Source organism: Cetorhinus maximus, chromosome 15 (assembly GCF_964194155.1).
Source record: "Cetorhinus maximus chromosome 15, sCetMax3.hap1.1, whole genome shotgun sequence".
NCBI classification, from domain to species: domain Eukaryota; kingdom Metazoa; phylum Chordata; class Chondrichthyes; order Lamniformes; family Cetorhinidae; genus Cetorhinus; species Cetorhinus maximus.
In genome coordinates, this window is record NC_135893.1 from 38,093,497 (window position 1) to 38,116,761 (window position 23,265).

General features: G+C 43.0%; 1 protein-coding gene across 1 annotated transcript in view; it reads left to right on the forward strand.

Annotated features, from left to right (window-relative positions):
• The window catches only part of hspg2 (heparan sulfate proteoglycan 2), a 524,258-nt gene that overhangs the window by 476,396 nt on the left and 24,597 nt on the right, over positions 1-23,265 (forward strand). The window contains exons 82-86 of the mRNA XM_078558280.1: positions 406-627; positions 1,578-1,822; positions 4,570-4,741; positions 7,644-7,766; positions 21,894-21,944. Of these exons, the coding sequence (XP_078414406.1) occupies positions 406-627; positions 1,578-1,822; positions 4,570-4,741; positions 7,644-7,766; positions 21,894-21,944 (813 nt within the window). The remainder of the gene's footprint in view (positions 1-405; positions 628-1,577; positions 1,823-4,569; positions 4,742-7,643; positions 7,767-21,893; positions 21,945-23,265) is intronic.

Genomic DNA, 23,265 nt, shown 5'->3' on the forward strand with positions numbered 1-23,265 from the left:
AATTTTAAAAAATCATCTTTATTTTGCCCATTTTTGTCAATCAATGTCAACTCCTACTACTCCGAGATCAGGTAGTCCTGTGCAAAGCCAAGTTTGATTTCTATTACCCTAATAATGTGCATTACTCTCCAACTCAGAAGACCACCACCTGCTTTTCTTTTATTCTTTCATGGGACTTGGGCATCGCTGGCAAGGCCAGCATTTGTTGTCCATCCTTAATATCACAGTGGAGATTGGTATTTGAGGTGTGGCGGCCTCGCTGGGCATTTAGCGCTTGGGGATCAGGCAGATCAAATATTTCTGTAGAACTACTTCTCCGGTATCCTCGCTTTAACTAACACCATGTAGGCTACAAAATTGTAAACCTGACTCTCATTACCTGCCTTTTTTTTTTTTGCCTCACAGGTGTCTTAATCACAGCTCCTTCCTTCAGGGCAGGTAATTCTTTTGTGGCTTATCCACCACTGACCAACGTTCACAATGAGCTGACAATTGAGCTGGAGTTCAAACCTCGCTCACCCTCCGGCCTGATGTTCTACAGCAGCAGCCAGAGAATGAAGATGAATGACTTCATCTCTGTCGCCATGCTCGATGGACACCTGGAGTTCCGCTATGAACTGGGGTCAGGTAGGTGACAATTAACCTGGATTGATAACTTCTTCCATTAAAGGAGCTCAGCCTCCATGTGCAGAGCTCCTCCTACAATCTGCTATTTAGCTTGCTTTGACATTGTACGCTTGTTCTAGGGTGTTGCATGTTTGTGAACCTTGCCTGTTGGATCCATTTATAGTCTCCAAGCAGTTGTCATTTTTCAAGAAGAAGTCACTGAAGCTACTACATTTTTCAAATAGAAGTCACTTACTTTTTAAAATATTGGCACTTCGCTCCTTTTGGAGAATTCCAAAACTAAATGCCCGTGTCCTTTGGCCCTTCCCATTGCTCCAGATTCTCTGGTGGGAGTGCTGGATGCTGCTTTGACTGCCACCAGCATAACGGGGCATCTGAAATGCCCAAACAGATGTTTGCCATCCGATCACACTGTGGGAATTATCGCGTCACCAATCTTTGGCTGCTGCCATGTATGAGTCCAGCTGCACCACACCTTTGAAGGAATTTTGATTGGAGGGTGTGGGTGGAGGGGATGTTGTTGTTGGTCCGTGTGCCCATGTGGCTCTTAGTGCAGTGAAGGGGCCTCTGTGTGTGCTGCCCCAGCCCTGAGACTGTTTCTGGTGAGTTCCATTCCCAGCACTAACTCCCTCACCTCAATCACCACAAGTGCTTAAGGGAAAAATAAAGCTGTTTGTTTGTAAACTACATCCGTGACACAGCCTCAACATTCAACCTTGGGACGTGCTCCCCTCAGGATTTGTGTAAAGGGCCTCAGTCTCTTTGCCTCTTGATTGGGAGAAAGGAGCTCAGTTACGTGACTGTTCAGGCAACCCATATATTTTTGAGTTTCTATGTTTGCAGCTCTTCATTAAGGGACAGATTTCTGAGGAAAGGTCCATATCATTGAGATGAGTGCATGCATCATTGCGTTCATTTACTCAATCCCGCCCCACTTTGGATTTTCACAGGACTTGCTGTTCTGCAGAGCATCAAACCAGTGGCTCTCAACAAATGGCACAGATTGAAAGCCCATCGACACAACAGGGACGGCTTGCTGACCATTGATAATGAGAAAGAGATCAGAAGCGTCTCTCCGGGCAAAAGCCAAGGTCTTAACCTGCGAAGCCCTATGTATCTTGGTGGTGTGCCCGGATCAGAAGTTCTCCCCAAAGCAGTAAATGTCACAGAGGGGATTGATGGCTGTATTGCTGAGGTGAGTCTCTGGAGTAAATACAACTCAACATCATTGTCCACCAATGATTGAGGAAAGCCCTCTTATTATCACACAGCCACATTATGTACTTTCGCCTGTGTGTTAAACACATTCCATGAGCTGAAGGTGAGAGGGACTTGCCCACTGTTCCCAAACTCCTCTCTATTGCACTCTGTTATCATTCTATAAGGAACCAGTGAGAGCAGCCTGCCTTGATCTATCCCTCAACCTCGCCCCTCTCCACCACTCCAAACCCCAACCTCCAACATCCTGGCCCAGATGAGGAACTCACCTTTGGGGTTTGATTTCCTCTGGTGCTGCACAAAGTAACCCATTCGTGTCAAATTCTTTTGTGCACTGCCTAAATGAGCTGATTTATTTTAAACAAGTGAAGCACTGTGTTAAAATAGCGCACAATAGAACTTGGGCTAACCCTGTGGCATACAAATGAAACTGTGTCAGGGAATTGTAGGCTCAAGTTCATAAGTACAGAAGAAATATGAGCTGGAGTAGGCCACTTAGCCCTTCAAGTCCTCTTCACCATTCTATGACATCATGGCTGATCTTCCACTTCAACACTATTTTCCTGCACTATTCCCATACCCCTTGATATTTTAGAAATCTATTGATCTCTGTCTTGAACATCCTCAATGATCGAGCCTCCACAGTCCTCTGGGACAGAGAATTCCAAAAATTCACCACGCTCTGAGTGAAGAAATTCCTCCTCATCTCAGTCCTAAATGGCCTGTCCCTTATCCTGAGACTGTGTCCCCTGGTTAAGATCCCCACCCCCCCCCCTCCCCCCCAACCCCAACCCAGAGGAAACATTCTTCCTGCATCTACCCTGTTGAGCCCTTTAAGAATCTTGTATGTTTGAATGAAATCACCTCTCATTCTTCTAAACTCCTAATTCATGTCTAACTAGCTCTGAGCATGACTGTTATAGAGCTTACTGCTCCCATATGGTTCTCCAAACTAAAAAATAGTCTTTGTTGTTGGATAAAGGCTGCTTTATTTGTTTGGTCCATTTGGGGAAAAAAAATTGAATGATCCAATTTTTAAGGCTGGACCACCTCCAATATGATTGTAAACTGATCTGGACTCTCTTACCCCCAATGCATCTAACCCCTTTCTACTCTGAGTTTGAGTGATAACTATGCTCCCTTTTGTTGACATGAACCCATTGCCTTTGCTTTATTTTGATACGTACAGTGTGTTGAGCTTACACAGTTCATCTTTCACCAAAAATATTGCAAGGCATAGTCAGCACGAATTTCAAATGGGTTTCAAAATGTCAACCAACCTTATTGAACTCTTTGAAGAGGTAACCGAGAGTAGACAAGGGTAATGCAGTGTATGTAATTTATCTAGATTTCCAAGAGGCCTTTGATAAGGTGCCACATAATAGACTAATGAACAAGGTCAGAGCGTGCGGAATCGAGGGATAACTAGAATGGATTGCTAACCAGCTGCAAGACAGAAAGCAGAGAGTGGGAATAGTTCAGAATGGTCAAAGGTAGAAAATGGATTACCACAAGATTCAGTGCTGGATACATTGTTTTTCACAGTTGGTGTTAATAATTTAGACCTCGGAATCAAATATACAATTTCTAAATTTGAGACAACCAAATTGGGAAGGATAATCGACACGGAGGAGAACTGCAACAAATTACAATATGTTAAAAACTTGGAGAGGGGGCATATAACTGGCAAATGAACTTTAACACAGATAAATGTGAAGTCGTCCATTTTGGAAAGAAGAGTGAGGAGGTGACATATTACTTTCAAAAGTAAGAAACTAAATGGAGTAGAGGAGCAGAGAGATCTGGAACAATGTCAACATTTGCGAATTGTCCTGATGAGTGCTAGATGAAAAACTTCGACAAAAAACTTTTTTCAGCAATACTTAAGTTCTGCACTACCAAATGACTAAAACTATCGGTGCTAATTAATAAGGCCATAAAGAAGGCAAACCAAGCACTAGGATTTATTTCTAGAGGGATGGAATTAAAAAGTAGAGACGTTATGTTAAACTTGTATCAAACTTGATTAAACCACACTTGGAATGCTCCGTACACTTCAGGTTGTCATATTATAAACAGGATATAGAGGCAGTGGACAGGGTGAAAAATGAGTTACAAGCATGCAAGGTTATACCTATCGGGTAAGGGCTCGGTTGAATAGGCTGGGGTTCTTTTATCTTGAAAAGTAAAAGTTACGAGGTGACCTAACAGTGGTTTTTAAAATTCAGAAGGTTTTAATAGTGTAGCCAGAGTTTGTATCCTCTTATGGTGAAGAGCATAATCAGAGGCCATCAATCTAAGATAGTCACCAAGAAATCTGCGTGGGTGTACCTACACCGCATGGACTGCAGCAGTTCAAGAAGGTGGCTCACCACCACCACCTTCTCAAAGCAAATGAGGGATGGGCAACAAACGCTGGCCTAGCCAGCGATGCCCCATCCCATGAAAGAATAAAAAATATCAAGTAAGGAATTCAGAAGAAACCTCTTTACCCAGAGAATGGTGAGAATGTGGAGCCCTGTAACACAGGATGAGGCAAATAGTATAGAGGCATTTAAGGTGAGGCTAGTTAAGCATTTGTGGGAGAAGGGAACAGAGGGTTATGTTAATAGAGTTAGATGAGGGAAGACGGGAGGAGGATCAAATGGAGAATAAACTGGCTGGGCTGAATGGGCTGTTTCTGTCCCCACATTCTGTGTAATTCTATCTCTCTCCATTAATCAGGTGTCTATCAATGGGAAGAAGGTTGATCTCTCCTATACCTTTACGGACAGCCTGAATGTCGACCAGTGTTATGACAGCTCACCATGTGACCGTGTGCCTTGCCTGCATGGTGGAAGGTGTATCGTAACTGGAGAGTATGAATATCAGTGCATCTGTACAAATGAATATCAGGGTGAGTCTGCAGGAAGAAGGAGCTGCCATGTGTCTCATTCTGCTCAAATGCCGATGGACAGGGGCCTCTCAGTTAATGAAACGGGTTTAAACTTACTCTGGTTGACATCAGTAAAGTAATATTGAGAGGTGAAGACCAGATTTCCTATCGCATTTTGAATATTGAAACGTTGGCACATTTACAGAAAGATGTACAGTTTAGTTGCCAATAGTCTGCATGGTAAATCTTCCACCTCTTGTGGTATTGGTAACACCAGGACTAAAATTGTGACTGACAATTATCTATCAGTTAAAGTCACAATGCATATTTTTTCCAGAATTGCTGGGGACTTGATGACTGATTAAACCTGACATTGCCCTTGACCTCAGCACCCTGTTTCAGATCCATACCCAACTGATTCAGACTAAAATCTTGTCTTTGTTATTTATAGAGCTATAGGAAAAAAGGTTAGACAAGGGTAATGTTGTAAATGCAATATGTTTGCATTTTCATGTTCACATTTCTGTCCTCAGCCTGCTACAATGTTTGAGTGAAGCTTAACGCAAGCTGGAGAAACAGCACCTCACCTTCCAGTTAGGCACTTTACAGCCTCCTGAACTTAATATTGAGTTCAATAGCTTCAGACCATGGACTCTGTCCTCCATTTTGATTTTTTCCCACCAAGTGCCAGTCTGTTTCTTGTTCTTATGTTTTTGCTTTCAGAGACTGCCAACCTCTTTCTCTGCTATTACCAAGTTCTGCTGTTTTCCTTTCAGATAGTGCTTACCTTTATTCTGCTATTAACACCTACTCTGGACCAAAGCTTTTGCCTATAAACTATCATTAGCAGTTCCTTTGACTTGTATTCTATAACATCTTTGTCATTTAACCTCTCCTGCCTTCCAACCTATCCCTGACCTTCTATTTTGCTCCACCTCCCCCTCCCCCCTTTTTCAACAAATAAATCCCATCACATTCCGACCACTCTTCAGTTCCAAAGAGTCATATTGGACTCGAAACATTAACTCTGTTTCTCTCTCCACAGATGTTGCCAGACCTGAGTTTTTCCAGCATTTTCTGTTTTATTTCAGATATCCAGAAGCTGCAGTATTTTGCTTTTATTGTATAAGAAAAATGGTTGCGACTGTAACTTTTCGTATGAAGCTAACATGAATTTATCATTTGGATCTGTCCATTATTTCTATAAATTTATGAGCTAAGACATGTAAATAAAGCTACTAATGCAAATTTGTATTTATTTAAGGAATTAGAATTTACAAATCTGGAATTGAAAGCTAGTCTCAGTAGTGGTGTCCATGAAACTGTCGTCGATTGTCGTGAAAACCTATCTGGCCCTTTAGGGAAGGAAATCTGCTGTCCTTGCCTGGTCTGGCCTACATGTGATTCCAGAACCACAGCAATGTGGCTGACTCTTAATTACAGTCAAGGGCATTTAGGGATGGGCAACAAATCTTGGCCTTGCCAGTGACACGCTCATTCCATGAAAGAATTAAAAAAATATTAATCTGTCTGAGGAAATAAGAATGTGCCAGTATAAAACAAAATGTTTAAGATTTGGCGTTTGTATTAGAGTGAAAGACAATCGCTCAAACCAACTAACAGAACTGTTACAGTGAATAATTTACATTAAACCCACATTGCATGTTTAATAAAATGTCACACTTGTTCAGTTGGACATGGATTTTTTGTAAAACCCATCTGAATTATTGATCATATTGCCATATTAATTACTGAACAACGTATGTTTATAAGCTCCAAGTCCCAGCAGTAGTTGGAAATCTTGATTAGTTCTAATCAGATGGTGATTCTGAATTTGAGCTAGGGGCCTAACAAAGGGGATCATTTTAACTCCCAAGGCAGACAAGGGGTAAAAACTTAAATAAATGAACAGCCTTACCCCAATCCACCCTCTTTCAGTTTTATTGGAAGCAGGGGACAGGGCAGGCAATGGACCCATTCTTAGGTGGCAGGTTGGTAACCTTTAAGAAGGTTGCGTGCCTCCTATTTAACTAAACTTTTAGTTTTATTGCCTGTGGACCACATTTTCTGGACTCTGGGAGAAACCTGGCAGCTGAAGGGAGGTGTGACAGGCAGCATCCATCAAGTGCCTGTCGAGCGCTGCTTGTGGGCCAAGAAGAGCAGGAGTGTCTCCGCTGCTGGCCCAACGAGCTTACCTCCAAGGGATTGGACATCAGTGATCAGTCAACAGCACCCTCTCCCTCCCTCATGCTGGGCTTAGTTCTGGTCCTCTCCCCAGCTGCCTGTCTTCCCTGCCCCCTCCTGCCACCACCCTAACGGGCAGACAAATTGCCAAGCGGCAGCTTGGAAACCTGTTGAAAAAAAATTCAAAATGGGGCCTGCCATCAAATTTGGCAGGACTTGCAGGAAACCTGTGTTCATCCTAGCTTCAAATTCTCCTCCCTCCTGCTACCCAAGAGTTTGGAATTCTCTTCCTCAAAAGATGGTTGAGGCTGCATCCTTAAATTAAGTATCTTGAATATCTTTAAGGCAGAGGTAGATAGATTCTTGATAAGCAAGGGGGTGAAAGGTTATTGGGAGTAGGCAGGAATGTGAGCTTAAAATCAGATCAGCCATGATCTTACTGAATGGCGGAGCAGGCTTGAGAGCCCAAGTGGTCTACTCCTGCTCTTAATTCCTATGTTCAGATGCATATACCCGAACTGCCTTCCCACCTGGCAGTTATCATCAGGGTCGAAAGGTCTTTTCCTGCTGCTTTCTATGAGTCTTATTCACCTGCTCATTCTTGCCCTTATCTCATAAAACCTAACACTTAGGAGAAAATATTATCCCTCGCCCCTTTCATTGGAATTCTGTGTTTGTTTTGCCCTGATTAACATGAAAGGAGAGCTGGTGTTTAATTTTAACTCTGCTCTGATTCTAGGTGAGAACTGTGAAACCTTCCAGGACGTGTGTTTGCAGGGGAACCCCTGCATGAACGGCGGGACCTGTGAGAAGAATCAATGCTCGTGTCCAATGGGATATACTGGATCATACTGTCAGCTAGGTACAGACTGAGAGACAAATATTTCATCACAATCCTATCTCCAACTCTTTGAAATCCGAGAGCCATTTAAGAATGTTCCATATATCCTGAAGGAAATGTGGGTCTCAGATCTAATTAATGATCCCTCAAAGGATCTCTTTAATGTTTTCGCAAATGTGAGAGCATATTTGATATGATCTATTGTACTTATCTTTGTACAGATGCTCTCGCTGAGTTGTTAAGAAGTTATCCCTGAATGATCCATCTGTTTAGTAATGGAGAGAATTACTGTCGTTTGATATTTATTTAGCCACTCATGAATTTTACGATCAAGGATGACAAAATATATTTGTGCAGTCCCTTTAGAATATAAAAATACCTCAAGATACTTCACAGAAGAGTAATGAAAAAAAAACGAACACCAAGCCAAGGAAAGAGAGAATGAGGAGAGATGACTTAAAAACTTTGTGAAAGAGAGGAGTTTTGAGGAGGGTCTTAAAGGGCGAGAGGGAGGCAGAGCGATTTAAGGAGCGAATTGGAATGTGTGGGGCCTAGTTAGTTGAAGATCTGAGTGGTAAGGGCAGGGCAAAGGGAGTGGAGATTGAACAGGAGGACAGAGTTGCAGGAATGCTGAGCCCTTTGAGGATTGTATGGCAGAGATGGGGAGGAAAAGATCATGAAGGAATAAAGCACGAGGAAGGGAATTTTAATTTTGAGGTGTCGGGATACGGTGAGCAGTTAAAGACGTGAGGCAGAATTGTCCTGATGCCCAATTTGACCAGAGACCTGTAGTCACCATGACTCGGTATCAGAAACTTGGGTGTGTAATGTTCATGACCCTCTGCTCATTCCTGGGCAATGTGACAGAATTTCTGGCAATGCCCTCTTGGCGGGCAAGTGTCCTCACAAGCTGATGTTCATCAAATTCTCCCATTAATATGCAGAGCTTTCTCAATCTGTTTGATTTCCTATTATGGTTTTTATCTGTGGTATTCACAAAGGCATGGTCGGTTAATGTCATCCAAAGTTAAAACTAAGTGAGAGTGTGGGCAGTGAAAAGGCGGTGGATAACTTTTCATTTAGGATTCTCCAAGTTCAAAAGCTAGTGGATATAATTCTCCCACCTAGTTTCACTGCCGTAAATAGTGTCTGACACTTACTTTGATCTTCTGTTGTGAAGTTGTAATTCTACATTGAAACGATGGTTAAAATCTCTCTCAGTTATTCTTAATTACATGCCGGGCACCTTGACTGCATACCAGAATCTCAGACCAATGCTGCACACACAATTCCCCAACCACTCATAATACGGTTAGAAATCCCTGTGCCAGGCTGACAGGGTTTCTGATCTGAAAGACCAACTGCAGCAGTGCAAAATTGAAGGTGATTCGTTATGAGTGTGTCCTACTGCACACTTTCCACTCGCAGATGTGAAAAATAAGCAAAGGTTCAGCTGATTACTGCTGCCCTCAAATGAACGTCTTGTGTATCATCTTGTTTCTCAAATGCCGAAGGCTTATCTCTCATTTTGGCAATTATACAGAAACTTACAGTAATGTTATTATCTTTCAAACTGAATGAGTCTGTTCTCAGCAAGTCAAAAATAACCTACGATCAGTCACTTGCCCTGCAGCCTCACCAAGTGAGAACTGATTGCTTAGACCTGGAACTGGCGAGTGATCACTTACTTTTGTCCCTGATGACTTTTAAGGGGTGGTTTAGCAAGAGAAAATCATTATACCAACCCTGTGTTGGATCCAGTGCCCTTGGTTTGTTGGGGCTAAAGGATCCAGGCTGCATGCTTGTTTCGGGGTGACCGAGTTGGCACAGAGACAGAGAACATCAGATCGTTGTTAGAATGAACACATGCTGTTTGTTTGCAAACTAAACTCAGCAGCTACACTTGTGTGATCACAACTCAAAACTCTGTCTTCACTCTTCAGTGTCTAACTTGAGACTCTCCCACAGTGGTAGCCTGCGCTACTCTGCTATTGGGTATTAAGATCATATGACCTTACATTACAATACTTGCCTTAAAGGTATATCACATTTCAGGTTACTACACCCCCTCCCCTTTTACTGAAAGATATATTTTACAATTTTTCAATATATCAAGATATTTACACAGATCAATTATTTACAAAGTCAGTCTCTCTGGGGGTTTCCTTATGCGCGAAGTGCATCTCAGCTCTACAGCTTCTGAAGTTTTCTTTGGAACCTCCCTTACTGAAGTCACCTGAGCATCTGGTTCTTCAGGTACCTGTAAACTTGTTTCTTCAACTCTTTCAGGTACAGTCGGCCCTTCAAATACTTGGCTGAGTTCTTTCAACAGGAAATGTAAATTCAGTCTCAAACACTGGTGGAATCACTTCTGGATATTTGGTTCCTCCTCTTCGTATGTGATCCACACGTCTCCTTACTATTCGATCTCCAACTTTCACGTGGTAGGAAAGAGGTCCCATTACTGCACTTATCTCACCGAACAACCATGCTGGTCCTTCTCTAAAACTTTTCACAAATACCTATATTAAATATTCTGTCCCGACTGTGACAATCATGTCCCAATTTCTGATTTTCCTGCCTTCTTTCTACCTTCCCCCATCCCTCCAAGTTTGGCATGGTTAGACTCAATTTCGACTGGAGACAGCGCTTCATCAACAATTCCGCAGGTGTGATGCCTGTTGTCGAATGAGGGGTGGTGCTATAATGGAAAAGAAAACATGCCAATTTAGTTGCTATCGAATCTCCAGATAATTTATTCATGCCAGATTTGAACCACTGAACTGCTCTCTCGGCAAGTCTATTTGAAGAAGGATGGTATGGAGATGTTTTCACATGAACATGAGGCTTGTAAATCAGTTAAATTCAGCACTTGTGAATTCTGTTCCATTATCTGATACTAGCACTCAGGTAATCCATTTATAGCGAAGCTTTGTGATAGCTTGCCTATTGTCACTGAAGATATGGGTGACCTCACTTCGTATATGTCCATCCATTTTGAATGAGCGTCTACGATAAATAGAAACATTGTTCCCATAAAAGGTCCCATGGGTACACTTACTCGTGGCCTTCCTGGCCACTCCCAGGGGTGTTACGGAGCTGTTGCAGGTAATTTTTGTACTTAATGAGAAGTTGTATGCAGTGTCAACAAGTTTTCTATTTCTCCATCCATTCCCGGCCACCACATATTGCTATATGCTATTGCCTTCATTTTGGAAATTCCGGGATGTGCACTGTGAAGTTCAGATAACAATGGCTTTCGTCCTTTTGGAGGAACGATCACCCGAGCTCCCCACAATAAAATACCTTCTTGGCCGGTTATCTCGTATCTTCCCTGGAAATACGATTTCATTTCATCAGACTCTTGTGTTTGTGACCAACCATAAAGAACTTGATTCCTCACTTTGGATAAGACTGGGTCTCGTTTCATCCAATCTTTAATTTGTTTAGCACATATCGGTGATGAGTCCAGGAAGTTCAATAAGTTGAATTGCTGAGGAATTGGAACATTCTCACCCTTTATTTGCAAGGGTAAATGACTGAGTGCATCTGCATTTACAATTTGACTTCCGGGTCTATGAATAAAAGTATACTCATAGGTTGCTAAGATCAATGCCCATCTTTGTACTCTTGCTGAAGCTATAGAGGGTATAGCCTTGTCTTCACCGAATAGCCCTAATAATGGCTTGTGGTCCGTTATGATAGTAAAATGATGACTATGTACATATTGATGAAACTTCTTAACACCGAAAATGATTGCCAGGCTGCCTTTTTCTATTTGTGAGGACTTTTCCTCTGCAGCACTAAGTGATCTTGCCATACATCCTATAGGTTGTTCTGATCCATCATTCAATGGGAAAGCATTGCTCCCACTCCATAACGTGATGCATCACACGTTAATATCAACTCCATTTTGGATCAAAATGTACTAGAAGTGCAGAGGATTGTAGCAACTGCTTCACTTTTGTGAAAGCTGCTTCTTGTGGTGATGGCCATGACCATCTCTGGTTTTTCTTGAGCAAGTAATACAGTGGTGCCAGTTCTGTCAACACATTAGGCGAGAAGCATCCATAGTAATTGATCATCCCCAAGAATGATTTCAGTTTGGATGTATTCTTTGGCACTGGGGTTTCTCTAATGGCTTTCATTTTTTCTTCAACTGGATGTAGGCCTTGTGAATCTACCTTGTGACCGAGGTAAGTTATCTCTTTTGCCTGGAATGTGCACTTTTCCTTTTTCAATCTCACTCCAACCTGCGAAAAACCTTTCAGAACTTCTTCTAAGTTCATCAAGTATTACTTATCAGTGAGTCCAGTCACGAGAATGTCATCCAAATAAACTACAACATGGGGAAATCCCTGTAATAAACTTTCCATGGTTCTTTGGAATATGGCGCAAGCAGAAGAAATGCTTCTTCTGTACTGGGTGTATTGGTGCAATCTCTTATGTGTATTTATGGTGACAAAACTTCTGAGATGCCTTCTCTAATTCCAGTTGTTGGTAGGCATGGCTCATATCTAACTTCATGTAGGCCGTTCCACCTGCCAGTTTCGCAAATAAATCGTCAATTTTAGGTATGGGGCGTCTATCCAATTTTGCCACTTTATTAACTGTTAATTTGTAGTCCCCACATATGTGGATGCTTCGGTCAGGTTTCAGAACAGACACAATTGGTGCTGCCCACTCTGAAAAGTGCACTGGCTGTATCACTCCCAGCTTTTCTAATCTGTCCAGTTCAGCGTCTACCTTATCCCACATTGCACAAGGTATTGGTCTTGCCTTCATGAATCTTGGTGTTGCCTTTGGATCTATATGAACTTTGCTTGTAGCCCCTCAGTTTTTCCAAGTTCTTCCTTGAAAACTGAGGCATAATTTTGTAGTAGCTGTGGTAACCCATTAGTTCTCAGTTGGAAGATTTCAGTCCATTCCAATTTAATTTCTTTCAGCCGGTTTCACCCAAGGAGACTAGGTCCCTCACCTGCTACTACCATCAAGGGTAATCTCACTGTTTGACCTCTATAGTGTACTGTGACTTTACATACACCCTTGAATTGTAAGTTTTCTCCTGTGTAAGTTTTTAATTTTTCACAAGCTGAATTTAGAAAAGACTAATGTTCTCCATGATTCAGGTATTTTAAAGTATGCTCACCAATCACCGTAGTGGCTGTACCAGTATCCACCTCCATTCTGATAGGCTTCTCATTCACTCTCATGGTTACATAGATAGGCCCTGTTCTTCCCACCTTTAAATTATACAGCCAATAGATATCAGAATCTATTACTTCAGGCTTTTCAATGCTGTTAATCTCATTCGGTTTTTGCTTTTGTCTGAAAGTCTGCCTAATTCTATATTTACAATGTCTCATGAGGTGTCATTATCGATGGGAGAAGAAACATTTGATCTTTTTAAACTGTGATTGATTGCAAGATTGTCTGCTTCCACCTCTGTTACTACAAAAAAAGAAATAAGGAGGGAGAAGATTAAATATGAGGGTAAACTAGCCAGTAATATAAAAGAAGATTGCAAGAGTTTTTTTAGATATATAAAGGGTAAGAGAGAGGCAAAAGTGGACATTGGGCCGCTGGAAAATGACGCTGGAGAAGTAATAATGGGGAACAAAGAAATGGCAGAGGAACTGAATAGGTACTTTGCGTCAGTCTTCACGGAGGAAGACACGAGTAACATCCCCAAAATTCAAGAGAGTCGGGGGGCAGAGGTGAGTATGGTGGCCATTACCAAGGAGAAGGTGGTAGGAAAACTGAAAGGTCTGAAGGTGGATAAATCACCTGGACCAGATGGATTACACCCCAGAGTTCTGAAGGAGATAGCTGAAGAGATAGTGGAGGCACTAGTGGTGATCTTTCAGGAATCACTCGAGTCAGGGAGGGTCCCAGAGGACTGGAAAATCGCTCGTGTAACCCCCCTGCTAAGAAGGGAGTGAGGCAAAAGACGGGAAATTACAGGCCGATTAGCCTGACCTCGGTCGTTGGTAAGATTTTAGAGTCCATTATTAAGGATGAGATTTCAGAATACTTGGAAGTGCATGGTAAAATAGGGCAAAGTCAGCATGGTTTCATCAAGGGGAGGTCATGCCTGACAAATCTGTTAGAATTCTTTGAGGAGGTAACGAGCAGGTTAGACAAAGGAAAGCCAATGGATGTTATTTACTTGGACTTCCAGAAGGCCTTTGACAAGGTGCCGCACAGGAGGCTGCTCAGGAAGATAAGAGCCCCTGGTGTTAGAGGCAAGGTACTAGCATGGACAGAAGATTGGCTATCTGGCAGGAGGCAGAGAGTGGGGATAAGGGGGTCCTTCTCAGGATGGTGGCCGGTGACTAGTGGAGTTCCGCAAGGGTCAGTGTTGGGACCACAACTTTTCACTTTATACATTAATGATCTAGATGAAGGAACTGAGGGCATTTTGGCTAAGTTTGCAGATGATACAAAGATAGGTGGAGGGACAGGTAGTATTGGGGAGGCTGCAGAAGGATTTAGACAGGTTAGGAGAATAGGCAAAGAAGTGGCAGATGGAATACAACATGGGGAAGTGTGAGGTCATGCACTTTGGTAGGAAGAATAGAGGCATAGACTATTTTCTAAATGGGGAGAGAATTCAGAAATCTGGAGTGCAAAGGGACCTGGGAGCCCTAGTCCAGGATTCTCTTAAGGTTAACTTGCAGGTTGAGTCAGTAGTTAGGAAGGCAAATGTAATGTTGGCATTTATTTCGAGAGTACTAGAATATAAAAGCAGGGATGTGCTGCTGAGGCTTTATAAGGCTCTAGTCAGACCACATTTCGAATATTGTGAGCAATTTTGGGCCCCGTATCTCAGGAAGGATGTGCTGGCCCTGGAGAGGGTCCAGAGGAGGTTCACGAGAATGATCCCAGGAATGAAAGGCTTAACATATGAGGAACATTTGAGGACTCTGGGTCTATACTTGATGGAGTTTAGAAGGATGAGGGGGGATCTGATTGAAACTTACAGAATACTAAAAGGCCTGGATAGAGTGGACGTGGGGAAGATGTTTCCATTGGTAGGAGAGACTAGGACCCGAGGGCACAGCCTCAGAGTAAAGGGAAGACCTTTTAGAACAGAGATGAGGAGAAACTTCTTTAGCCAGAGAGTGGTGAATCTATAGAATTCATTGCCACAGAAGGCTGTGGAGGCCAGGTCATTGAGTGTATTTAAGACTGAGATAGATAGGTTCTTGATTGGTAAGGGGATCAAAGGTTACGTGGAGAAGGCGGGAGAATGGGGTTGAGAAACTTATCAGCCATGATTGAATGGCGGAGCAGACTCGATGGGCCGAATAGCCTAATTTCTGCTCCTAGGTCTTATGGTCTTATTATGCCATGTTTTTGCTGCTAAGTTATCCCTTTTAATTTCTCTGTTAGTGGTGGCTGTTTCCTGCTTCAGAACAAAGCTCTTCACTTTCACGCTCTTTTTGGTTGAGGCTCCCTGCCCAATATGAAGGACGGCACCATTTTGCGCTCCTCAAATGGTTTCCGAGTCTCTCACTGCACCTTCCATTGCCAGAGCGATTTCCAATGCCTTCTGAAAAGCTAGATTTGTTTCAGCAAGTAATCTTTTCTGAATCGCACTTTCATTTAAACAGCACACCAAACACTCTCTAAGCATATAATTAATAGAAGTACCAAGCTCGCAATATTCAGTTAATTGCTCCAGACTTGCGACTGTCTCCGCCCCGCAGCTCTATTTCTTGAGTTAAATTTAAACCATTGCATCGTCACCGACGGCTTGGGCTGGTAATGACTCTTTACGAGGCTCACTAAGTCATCAAAACATTTTGAGTCTGAACCATTGGGCATCAACAGATTCCAAATTAGTCTGTACGTCTTACTTCCACACGTGAACTGAAGGATTGCTTGCCTCTTCTCCTCCCCCGCACTGTCGCTCACCTGGTAGAAGAACGCGAGACACTCAGCATAGTGAGACCAGTTGTCCGAGGTTGGATTGAAAGGCTCCACTCTTCCAAATTGCGGTATGATCTGAGGGGATTACTTCGACGCTCAGAAGGAAATTTTCTTTTATTTACAACTACCATGCAAGGTCCGGCCCAATTTCGGTTCTTCTGGGTTCCTTTGTTTTTCTGCATTTCTTTACCTCATTTTTCATGTGATTTTTCATGTTTTTACTCTCATTGCCAGTTTGTTGGATCCAGTGCCCTTGGTTTGTTGGGGCTAAAGGATCTGGGTTGCACGCTTATTTCAGGATAACCAAGTTGGCACAGAGACAGAGAGCATCAGGAGATCGTTGTTAGAATCAACACATGCTGTTTATTTACAAGCTAAACTCAGCTGCTATGCTTGTGTGCTCACAACATAAAACTCTGTCTTCACTCATCAGTGACTAACTCAAGACTCTCCCTCATAGAGGTAGCCCATGCTACTCTGCTATTGGGTATTAAGATCATGTGACCTTACATTACAATACTTTGCCTAAAGGTATATTACACATCAGATTACTACACCCTGCTATTCCTGCAGTCACTGGGAGAATTCCAGTGCAAGCAACAGATCAATGGAAGGTCTTGGTGGTGAGGTGATGCATTGTTTCATTGTCCCACCACCATTAATTCTCCTGCGAGCAGAGCATTTTCATCACAAGGAACATTAGATGATGAGTCACTCTGGGCTGGTCTTATAAAAACCCCTAGCAAAGGGTCTCAAAGCTCAGGACTGCTGTAACTGCAAACATCCAACAGTTAACAACCACTTATTCTCTCTGCCTGGGAAATGGTACAGTACAGGAATGTAAATAAAACATTAGGATGAAAGAGTTGCTAACGAGATTTTAGATCCACTCACCTTTCACCACATGATTTACCCAAAATGCCACAACTGGCTTCTATCCTTTAATTACTGAAGCTTAATTTTGCTAAAGCTCTTGCTGAATTTTGTCAATTTGCACAACATTGCTCAGTTGTGATTAATGATCAGATAATAGGGCATTGGTTCAAGGCGATATGAAACAAAGGAAAGGACCAAAGCAAAACATTCCAAGGGGAAAATTTGCCTCTTTTCAGGTCATGTGTGCTCTCCCACACTCAAGTATTTTGTTGTTCCTGTATTCCATGGCTAAAGAAGAACTTGCATTTATATAGACTCTTTCATACCCTCAGGACACCCCACAGCTCCTCACCGCCATTGAAGTACTGTTGACTTGGCGTCACTGTTGCGATGTAGGCAGCCAATTTGCATGCACAGCAAGCTCCCACAAACCACAATGACATAAACAACCTGATCATTCGTTTTATCTGCGATTTTTTTTTGCCACTTCCCAATGGCATCCTGCACAGCATGGGAGGGAGATTGGCCATGGGAGGGAGATTGGCGATGGGGTTTAAAGGGGGCCCAGGCATTACAAATTTCCCCAGCCTCGTTTCTGGGCCAATGGATGGGTTTCCTCATCAACCGCAAAGGGCTTGACCAACACCTGTCCTGAGCTAAAATTACTACCCGATTTTTACAAACTTAGGCTTCTGAGTTTTAAGAGCGATGTATTGCTTGCATTTATTTCCACTTCCACCATCAAAGGGTGAACACTTATCACCTTGTTGTTTGCCAAGTGCTGAGGGCCTGTCTCTCACAGCAGCAATTATATATAAACTTACAACAGTTACAGTATCAGTCACTTACACCTGCTCTGAGAGGGTCATTTACTAACTGTGTAGCGTGAATGATCCCCGAAGAATGCAGACTTCAGGCATGAGTAAGGTCTGAAGCTGACAGTCATTTTTGTGGCAACACTGGTAAACGTTCGGGAAGCGTTAGAATTAAGTTTTTGCTGGCCTCAAAACTGGATCAGAAGAGCAGCAATCACCTTAAAACAGGACGCCAAGCAAGTGGTGAGTTTTTTTTAAAGCTTTAATTACACTGTACTCAGTAATTTGCATTTCCACTGTCTGAGAATCTAGACTCAAAGCATATGGACCCAACCACAGCCCAGTTACCACATCAATAGACTGCATGTGTGGGCAGTGTGGTTTAACCTTGTTCTTCAAGAATGGACCTTTGACAGTTGATAGCACTGAGATGAATCTGTGCAGAAAGGCTATGCAGCTTGAACATTAGTGTCCTCCAAGCTGCACAGGTTTGAAGAATATCTCCTGAGCTGAGGTAAAATGGCCGATCATTTCCTGTTAAGATTATAGTACCTATTCCTCCTTATTTACTTCTCAGTTCTGAAAATCTGATCAGAGATGACAACAGTGATCCTGATGATTCCATTGTGACCAAGCAAAACATAGTGATGACTGGATTTGAATTCTGGACACAGCTCTGCCTCACACATGCACCACCACCACCACCAACCCCCGCCCCCCCATCCCCCACACAGTGCCGGTGGATATTAGAGGTCAGAGACAACGGTTCTGAACTCACTGCTTCCATTTGATGGAGAGGAATAACTTGCTAGCAAAGATTTTACTGATCTGTAACATGCTGGAAAGCCTTCAGTCTCGATTCTAATAATGCCGACTGGAAAAAGAATTGGGCCCTGAAATTCCAGGAGTGTCATAGGTCCCATTTCTGTCTAGGACTAGGGGGGGGCTACATCCAGAGGGTATGTCAGGGGGGTAGTTGCTCCCTTTATGTCCCAGTTACACCTTTGTGCATGAAAGTCCCTAACCTTTGGCAGAAGAAGGTCATTGATCCTCCAGGATTAATGGCTTTGTCTAGATTTTTTTACATTTATCCTTTGCACATTTTCGCCTTGTGAGGATGCTACTGCTCCACAAAAGGTCAGGGTAGTTGTTGCTGATGTTCCCTTACAGGCTCCAGTAACCCTTCCCAGCTATGCAAATGATCCCATCACCGGGAATCGGTACAGAGTCTGCAGCCTTAAGGTGAGGACAGTGGGAGCTCTGTAACAAGAACACTGCTGGAGTAGGGCCCAAGTATCTATAACCACCTGTCTTTTGGTTCTGTGTAACTAGCTGGGTTGTTGTTTTACTCTATTTGAAACCCTTTCTCCCACCGATGCCTCTCACTTGGTTCACTAGCAGCTGATTCCATCTGCAACTTTTCAAACTCCTTTGGCAGGAGGAGCTTCTGATGTTATCCAGATTTTTGGAATATTAGCACTTTTATTTGTCCAAATAGTGCTTCACTCACGTGTCTAAGTTAATCATTTTTCCATAATCTGAAATTCTTTGTTTTGATACTTCCTGATTCCCCAAAGCCTGTCCAAACTCTGTTTCTCTCTCCACAGATGCTGTCAGACCTGCTGAGTTTTTCCAACACTTTCTGTTTTTATTTTGGATTTCCAGCATCCACAGTATTTTGCCTTTACCTGTCCACCATCTACAGGGAACAAGTCAGGAGTGTGATGGAATACTTCCCACTTGCCTAGATGAGTGCAGCTCCTACAGCACTCAAGAAGCTTGACACCATCCAGGACAAAACGGCCTGCTTGATTGGCACCAAACATTCACTCCCTCCACCCCCGACGCACAGTGGCAGCAGTGTGTACCATCTACAAGATGCACTGCAGCAAGGACCAAGGCTCCTTCGACAGCAGCTTCCAAATCCATGACCTGTACCACATAAAGAACAAGGGCAGCAGATGCATGGGAACACCACCTGCATGTTCCCCTCCAAGTCACACACCATCCCGACTTGGAACTATATCACCGTTCTTTCACTGCCATGAGTTTAAGTCCTGGAACTCCCTATCTAACAGCACTGAGGGGGTATCTTCACCACATGGACTGCAACAGTTTAAGAAAGTGGCTCACCACCAGCTTCTGAAGAGTAATTACAGATGGGCTATAAGTGCTGTCCTTGCTAGCGACCCTCATCCCCCCCAGTGTTGTGAATGAATAAAAACAAAAGTTATTTAAATTAGCAACTTAGTTCTGTTAGGTATTGGGACATGTAACAGGTTTCAAAGTAATTTTGGATCATTTATAAATGATGAATTTAGATGCGACAGTCAAGTACTAGTTGTCTATTGCTCCAAATTGTCAACAAACAGCATTTAAAACATGAATTAAAATATCTCACCGCGGAATTCCCAGCCTCTGACCTGCACTTGTAGCCACAGTATTTATATGGCTGGTCCAGTTCAGTTTCTTGTCAATGGTAACCCCCAGGATGTTGAAAGTGGGGGATTCAGTGATGTAATGCTGTTGAATGTCAAGGGGAGATGGTTAGATTCTCTCTTGTTGGAGATGGTCATTATCTGGCACTTGTGTGGCGTGAATGTTATTTGCCACTTCAAGTGCCCGAGCCTGAATGTTGTCCCGGTCTTGCTGCATATAGACACGGACTGCTTCAGTATCTGAGGAGTTATGAATGGAACCAAAACGCTGCAAACATTCTGAACATTTTTGGAAGAAAGGTCATAGATGAAGCAGCTGAAGATTGTTGGGGTCAGGACATTTACTTGAGGAACTCTTGCAGTGATGTCCTGGAACTGAGATGACTGACCTCCAACAACCACAACCATCTTCCTTTGTGCTAGGTATGACTCCAACCCCCGATTCCAATTGGCTTCAGTTTTGCTCCTTGATGCCACACTCGGTCAAATGCTGCCTTGATGTCAAGGGCAGTCACTCTCACCTCACCTCTGGAGTTCAGCTCTTTTGTTCATGTTTGGATGAAAGCTGCAATGAGGTCTGGAGAGAAGTGGCCCTGGCAGAACCCAAATAAGTATTGGCGATGTTATTGCTGTGTAAGTGCTGCTTGATTGTCGACAACATCTTCCATCACTTTACTGATGATCAAGATGGGCTGATGGGGCAGTAATTTGCCAGGTTGGATTTGTCCTGATTTTTGTGTACAGGACATACCTGGGCAATTTTCCACATTGCTGTGTAGATGCTAGTGCTGAAGCTGTACTGAAACAGCTTGGCTAGGGGCACAGCAAGTTCTGGAGCACAAGTCTTCAGTTCTATTTCCTGAGTGTTGTCAGGGCCCATAGCCTTTGCAGTATTCAGTGCATTCAGCCATTTCTTGATATCACGTGGAGTGAATTGAATTGGCTGAAGATTGGCATCTGTGATGCTGGGGACCTCAGGAGGAGGTGGAGATGAAACTCTGACTGAAGACAGTTGCAAATGCTTTAGTCTTATCTTATACAGTGATGTGCTGGGCTCCTGCATCATTGAGGAAGGGGATACATGTAGAACCTCCTCCTGTTATTTGTTTAACTGCCCACTACTGTTCATGACTGGAAGTAACAGACCAGCAGAACTTAGATCTGATCTGTTGATCATGGGATTGCATAGTTCTGCTAAAGAATGCTGTTTAACATGCATATTGTCCTTGTGTTGTAGCTTCACTAGGTTGGCACCTCATTTTTAGGTATGTTTTAAGCTGCTAAATCTGTTCTAAATCTACTTCATTTACCATGATAGTGGTACCACACAACATGATGGATGGTGTCCTTTGTGAAGACAGGACTTTGTCTTAAGGACTGCGGTGTGGTCATTCCTATCTATACTCTCAATAACAGATGCATCATTGATAGGTAGATTGGTGAGGATAAGGCCAAGTAGGTTTTCCCCTTTAAGTTCTCCCACTACCTGCTGCAGGCCCAGTCTGTAGGACTTGGCCAGCTCAGTCAGTAGTGGTGCTACCAAGCCACTCTTGGTGTTGGACTTTTTGAAGTCCCCATTCTGCACCCTTGCCAATCTCCATGCTTTCTTCAAAGTTTTGTTCAACATGGAGGAGTGTCAATCCATCAGCTGAGTGGAGGCAGTAGGTGGTAATCAGCAGGAGGTTTCTTTGCCCATGTTTGACCTGATGCCAGGATACATCATGGAGTCAATATTGAGGATGTCCAGGGACACTCCCTCCTAACGTATACCACTGTGCCTCCACCTCTGATCAATCTGTCGTCCTGATGGAACAGGCCATACCCGGGAATGATGATGGAAGAACCTATGATGCTGGCTGAAAGGTATGATTCGCTAGGTGTGACAATGTCAGGCTGTTGCTGGACTAATCGGTGGGACAGCTCTCCCAGTTTGGCACAAGTCCCCAGATGTTGGTGAGGAGGACTTTGTAAGGTGGATAAGGCTGGGTGTGGGCACTAACATTTCTTCTCCCCCAGACTAGGAAATTTAATGATGCACAACAAGATACAATGGCTTGTTAATGACTTTATTTACACCTACACAGGTATGTCTGCTGTTACTCCAGCACCAGAATGGCACATGGAGGGTAGTGCGGGTAATGTCATTTAGTCTGTGTTGATTTTTAATCTAACAAAGAAGTGGTAATGGTGTCTAATTTGGCATGACTCCTAGTCCTAGTCGCCTATAATCCCATTTGTAACATTTGGTTGTTAAATGATGCACTGAAACCTGAGGGAAGAGAGGAAACAAGATGGGCTTCTGGCTGTTATGCTACAGCAAGCCTCAGTCCTGAACAGTTGTTGATTGATTGACAGACAGAAATGTTGCCCAATCACAGGCCCAATATAGAGAGTATTGTCTGATATTTAGTCTGAATTCAGCTTCTAATCCACCTCTTAGTATGGAGCAGCAATTTAAAGGACACTTTCATTTTTGATGACTTCAGCTTGAGGGTTTTTGCTTTTATTTTTCATTTTTGAGGGCTTTAGTTTCGTCTGGGATTGCCAATTCTCAATGAACATAATCTTGGAGGTTTCGTCAAATAACCTGCCACTTCTAATTGGCCAAACAGCCTTTTAGCCCCAACTTTGATATTTTTATAATTGTTAAATGCAAATTTTAAAAAGCACTGTTTTTAAAACTAACGCCCCCCCCCCCCCCACCCCCGCCAAATCTCTCTCCCAGAATGCTCATTGCAATGTCCAGGAGATTAATCCCCAGGGACTCCAGGATAACCCTAGGTTTGTCCCAGTTTTTCTTTGCCCTGTTGGGTTGATACATACACCTTCCTTCAGATGGGAGGATGGGCCAGACCAGGTCAAGACCTTTCCCATCAGTGCTACCATTGGCTGAATAAATAGCAGTAAACAGAATGTGATGGACTGGATGAGCTGCTTCACCCACTCTCAACATGGACCATCTTGAGACTGATCATCAGATCTAAACCCAAGACTCGATCTCAGCATTGAGAACAGCATGTGTGACCAGCTGAGACACCAGGTCACCCTGAAGGGAAGTACTATCAATGCTTTAATGCCAAAAATGATTACAAAAACACTTAAACACAGTCAGCTTATAGGTTGAATCAACACTCCAATAGCGGCTCCAATAGATGTTCGTGTTGTAACTTGAAAATGGAGTGCGTAAAGAAATAGCAAGGAAGTAATAGAGTGGAGGATAATAATTTGCTATTGATTTGGGCTTAAAGGAAAGCTCTTGGCCCAAATCAATCCTGTAGTGCATCATTTAGCTTTAATCTAAATTTGACCATATACTAACACTTTCATATAGTGCCTTAAAGCACCTGTTGGAATGAGATAACCCAGTCTAATGTGACACCCCATGTTATATAAACTTTTGGGGGAGAAGGAAGAAAATGTTTAAACAAAAAACATAATGCATCTCCTCCTGTTGAG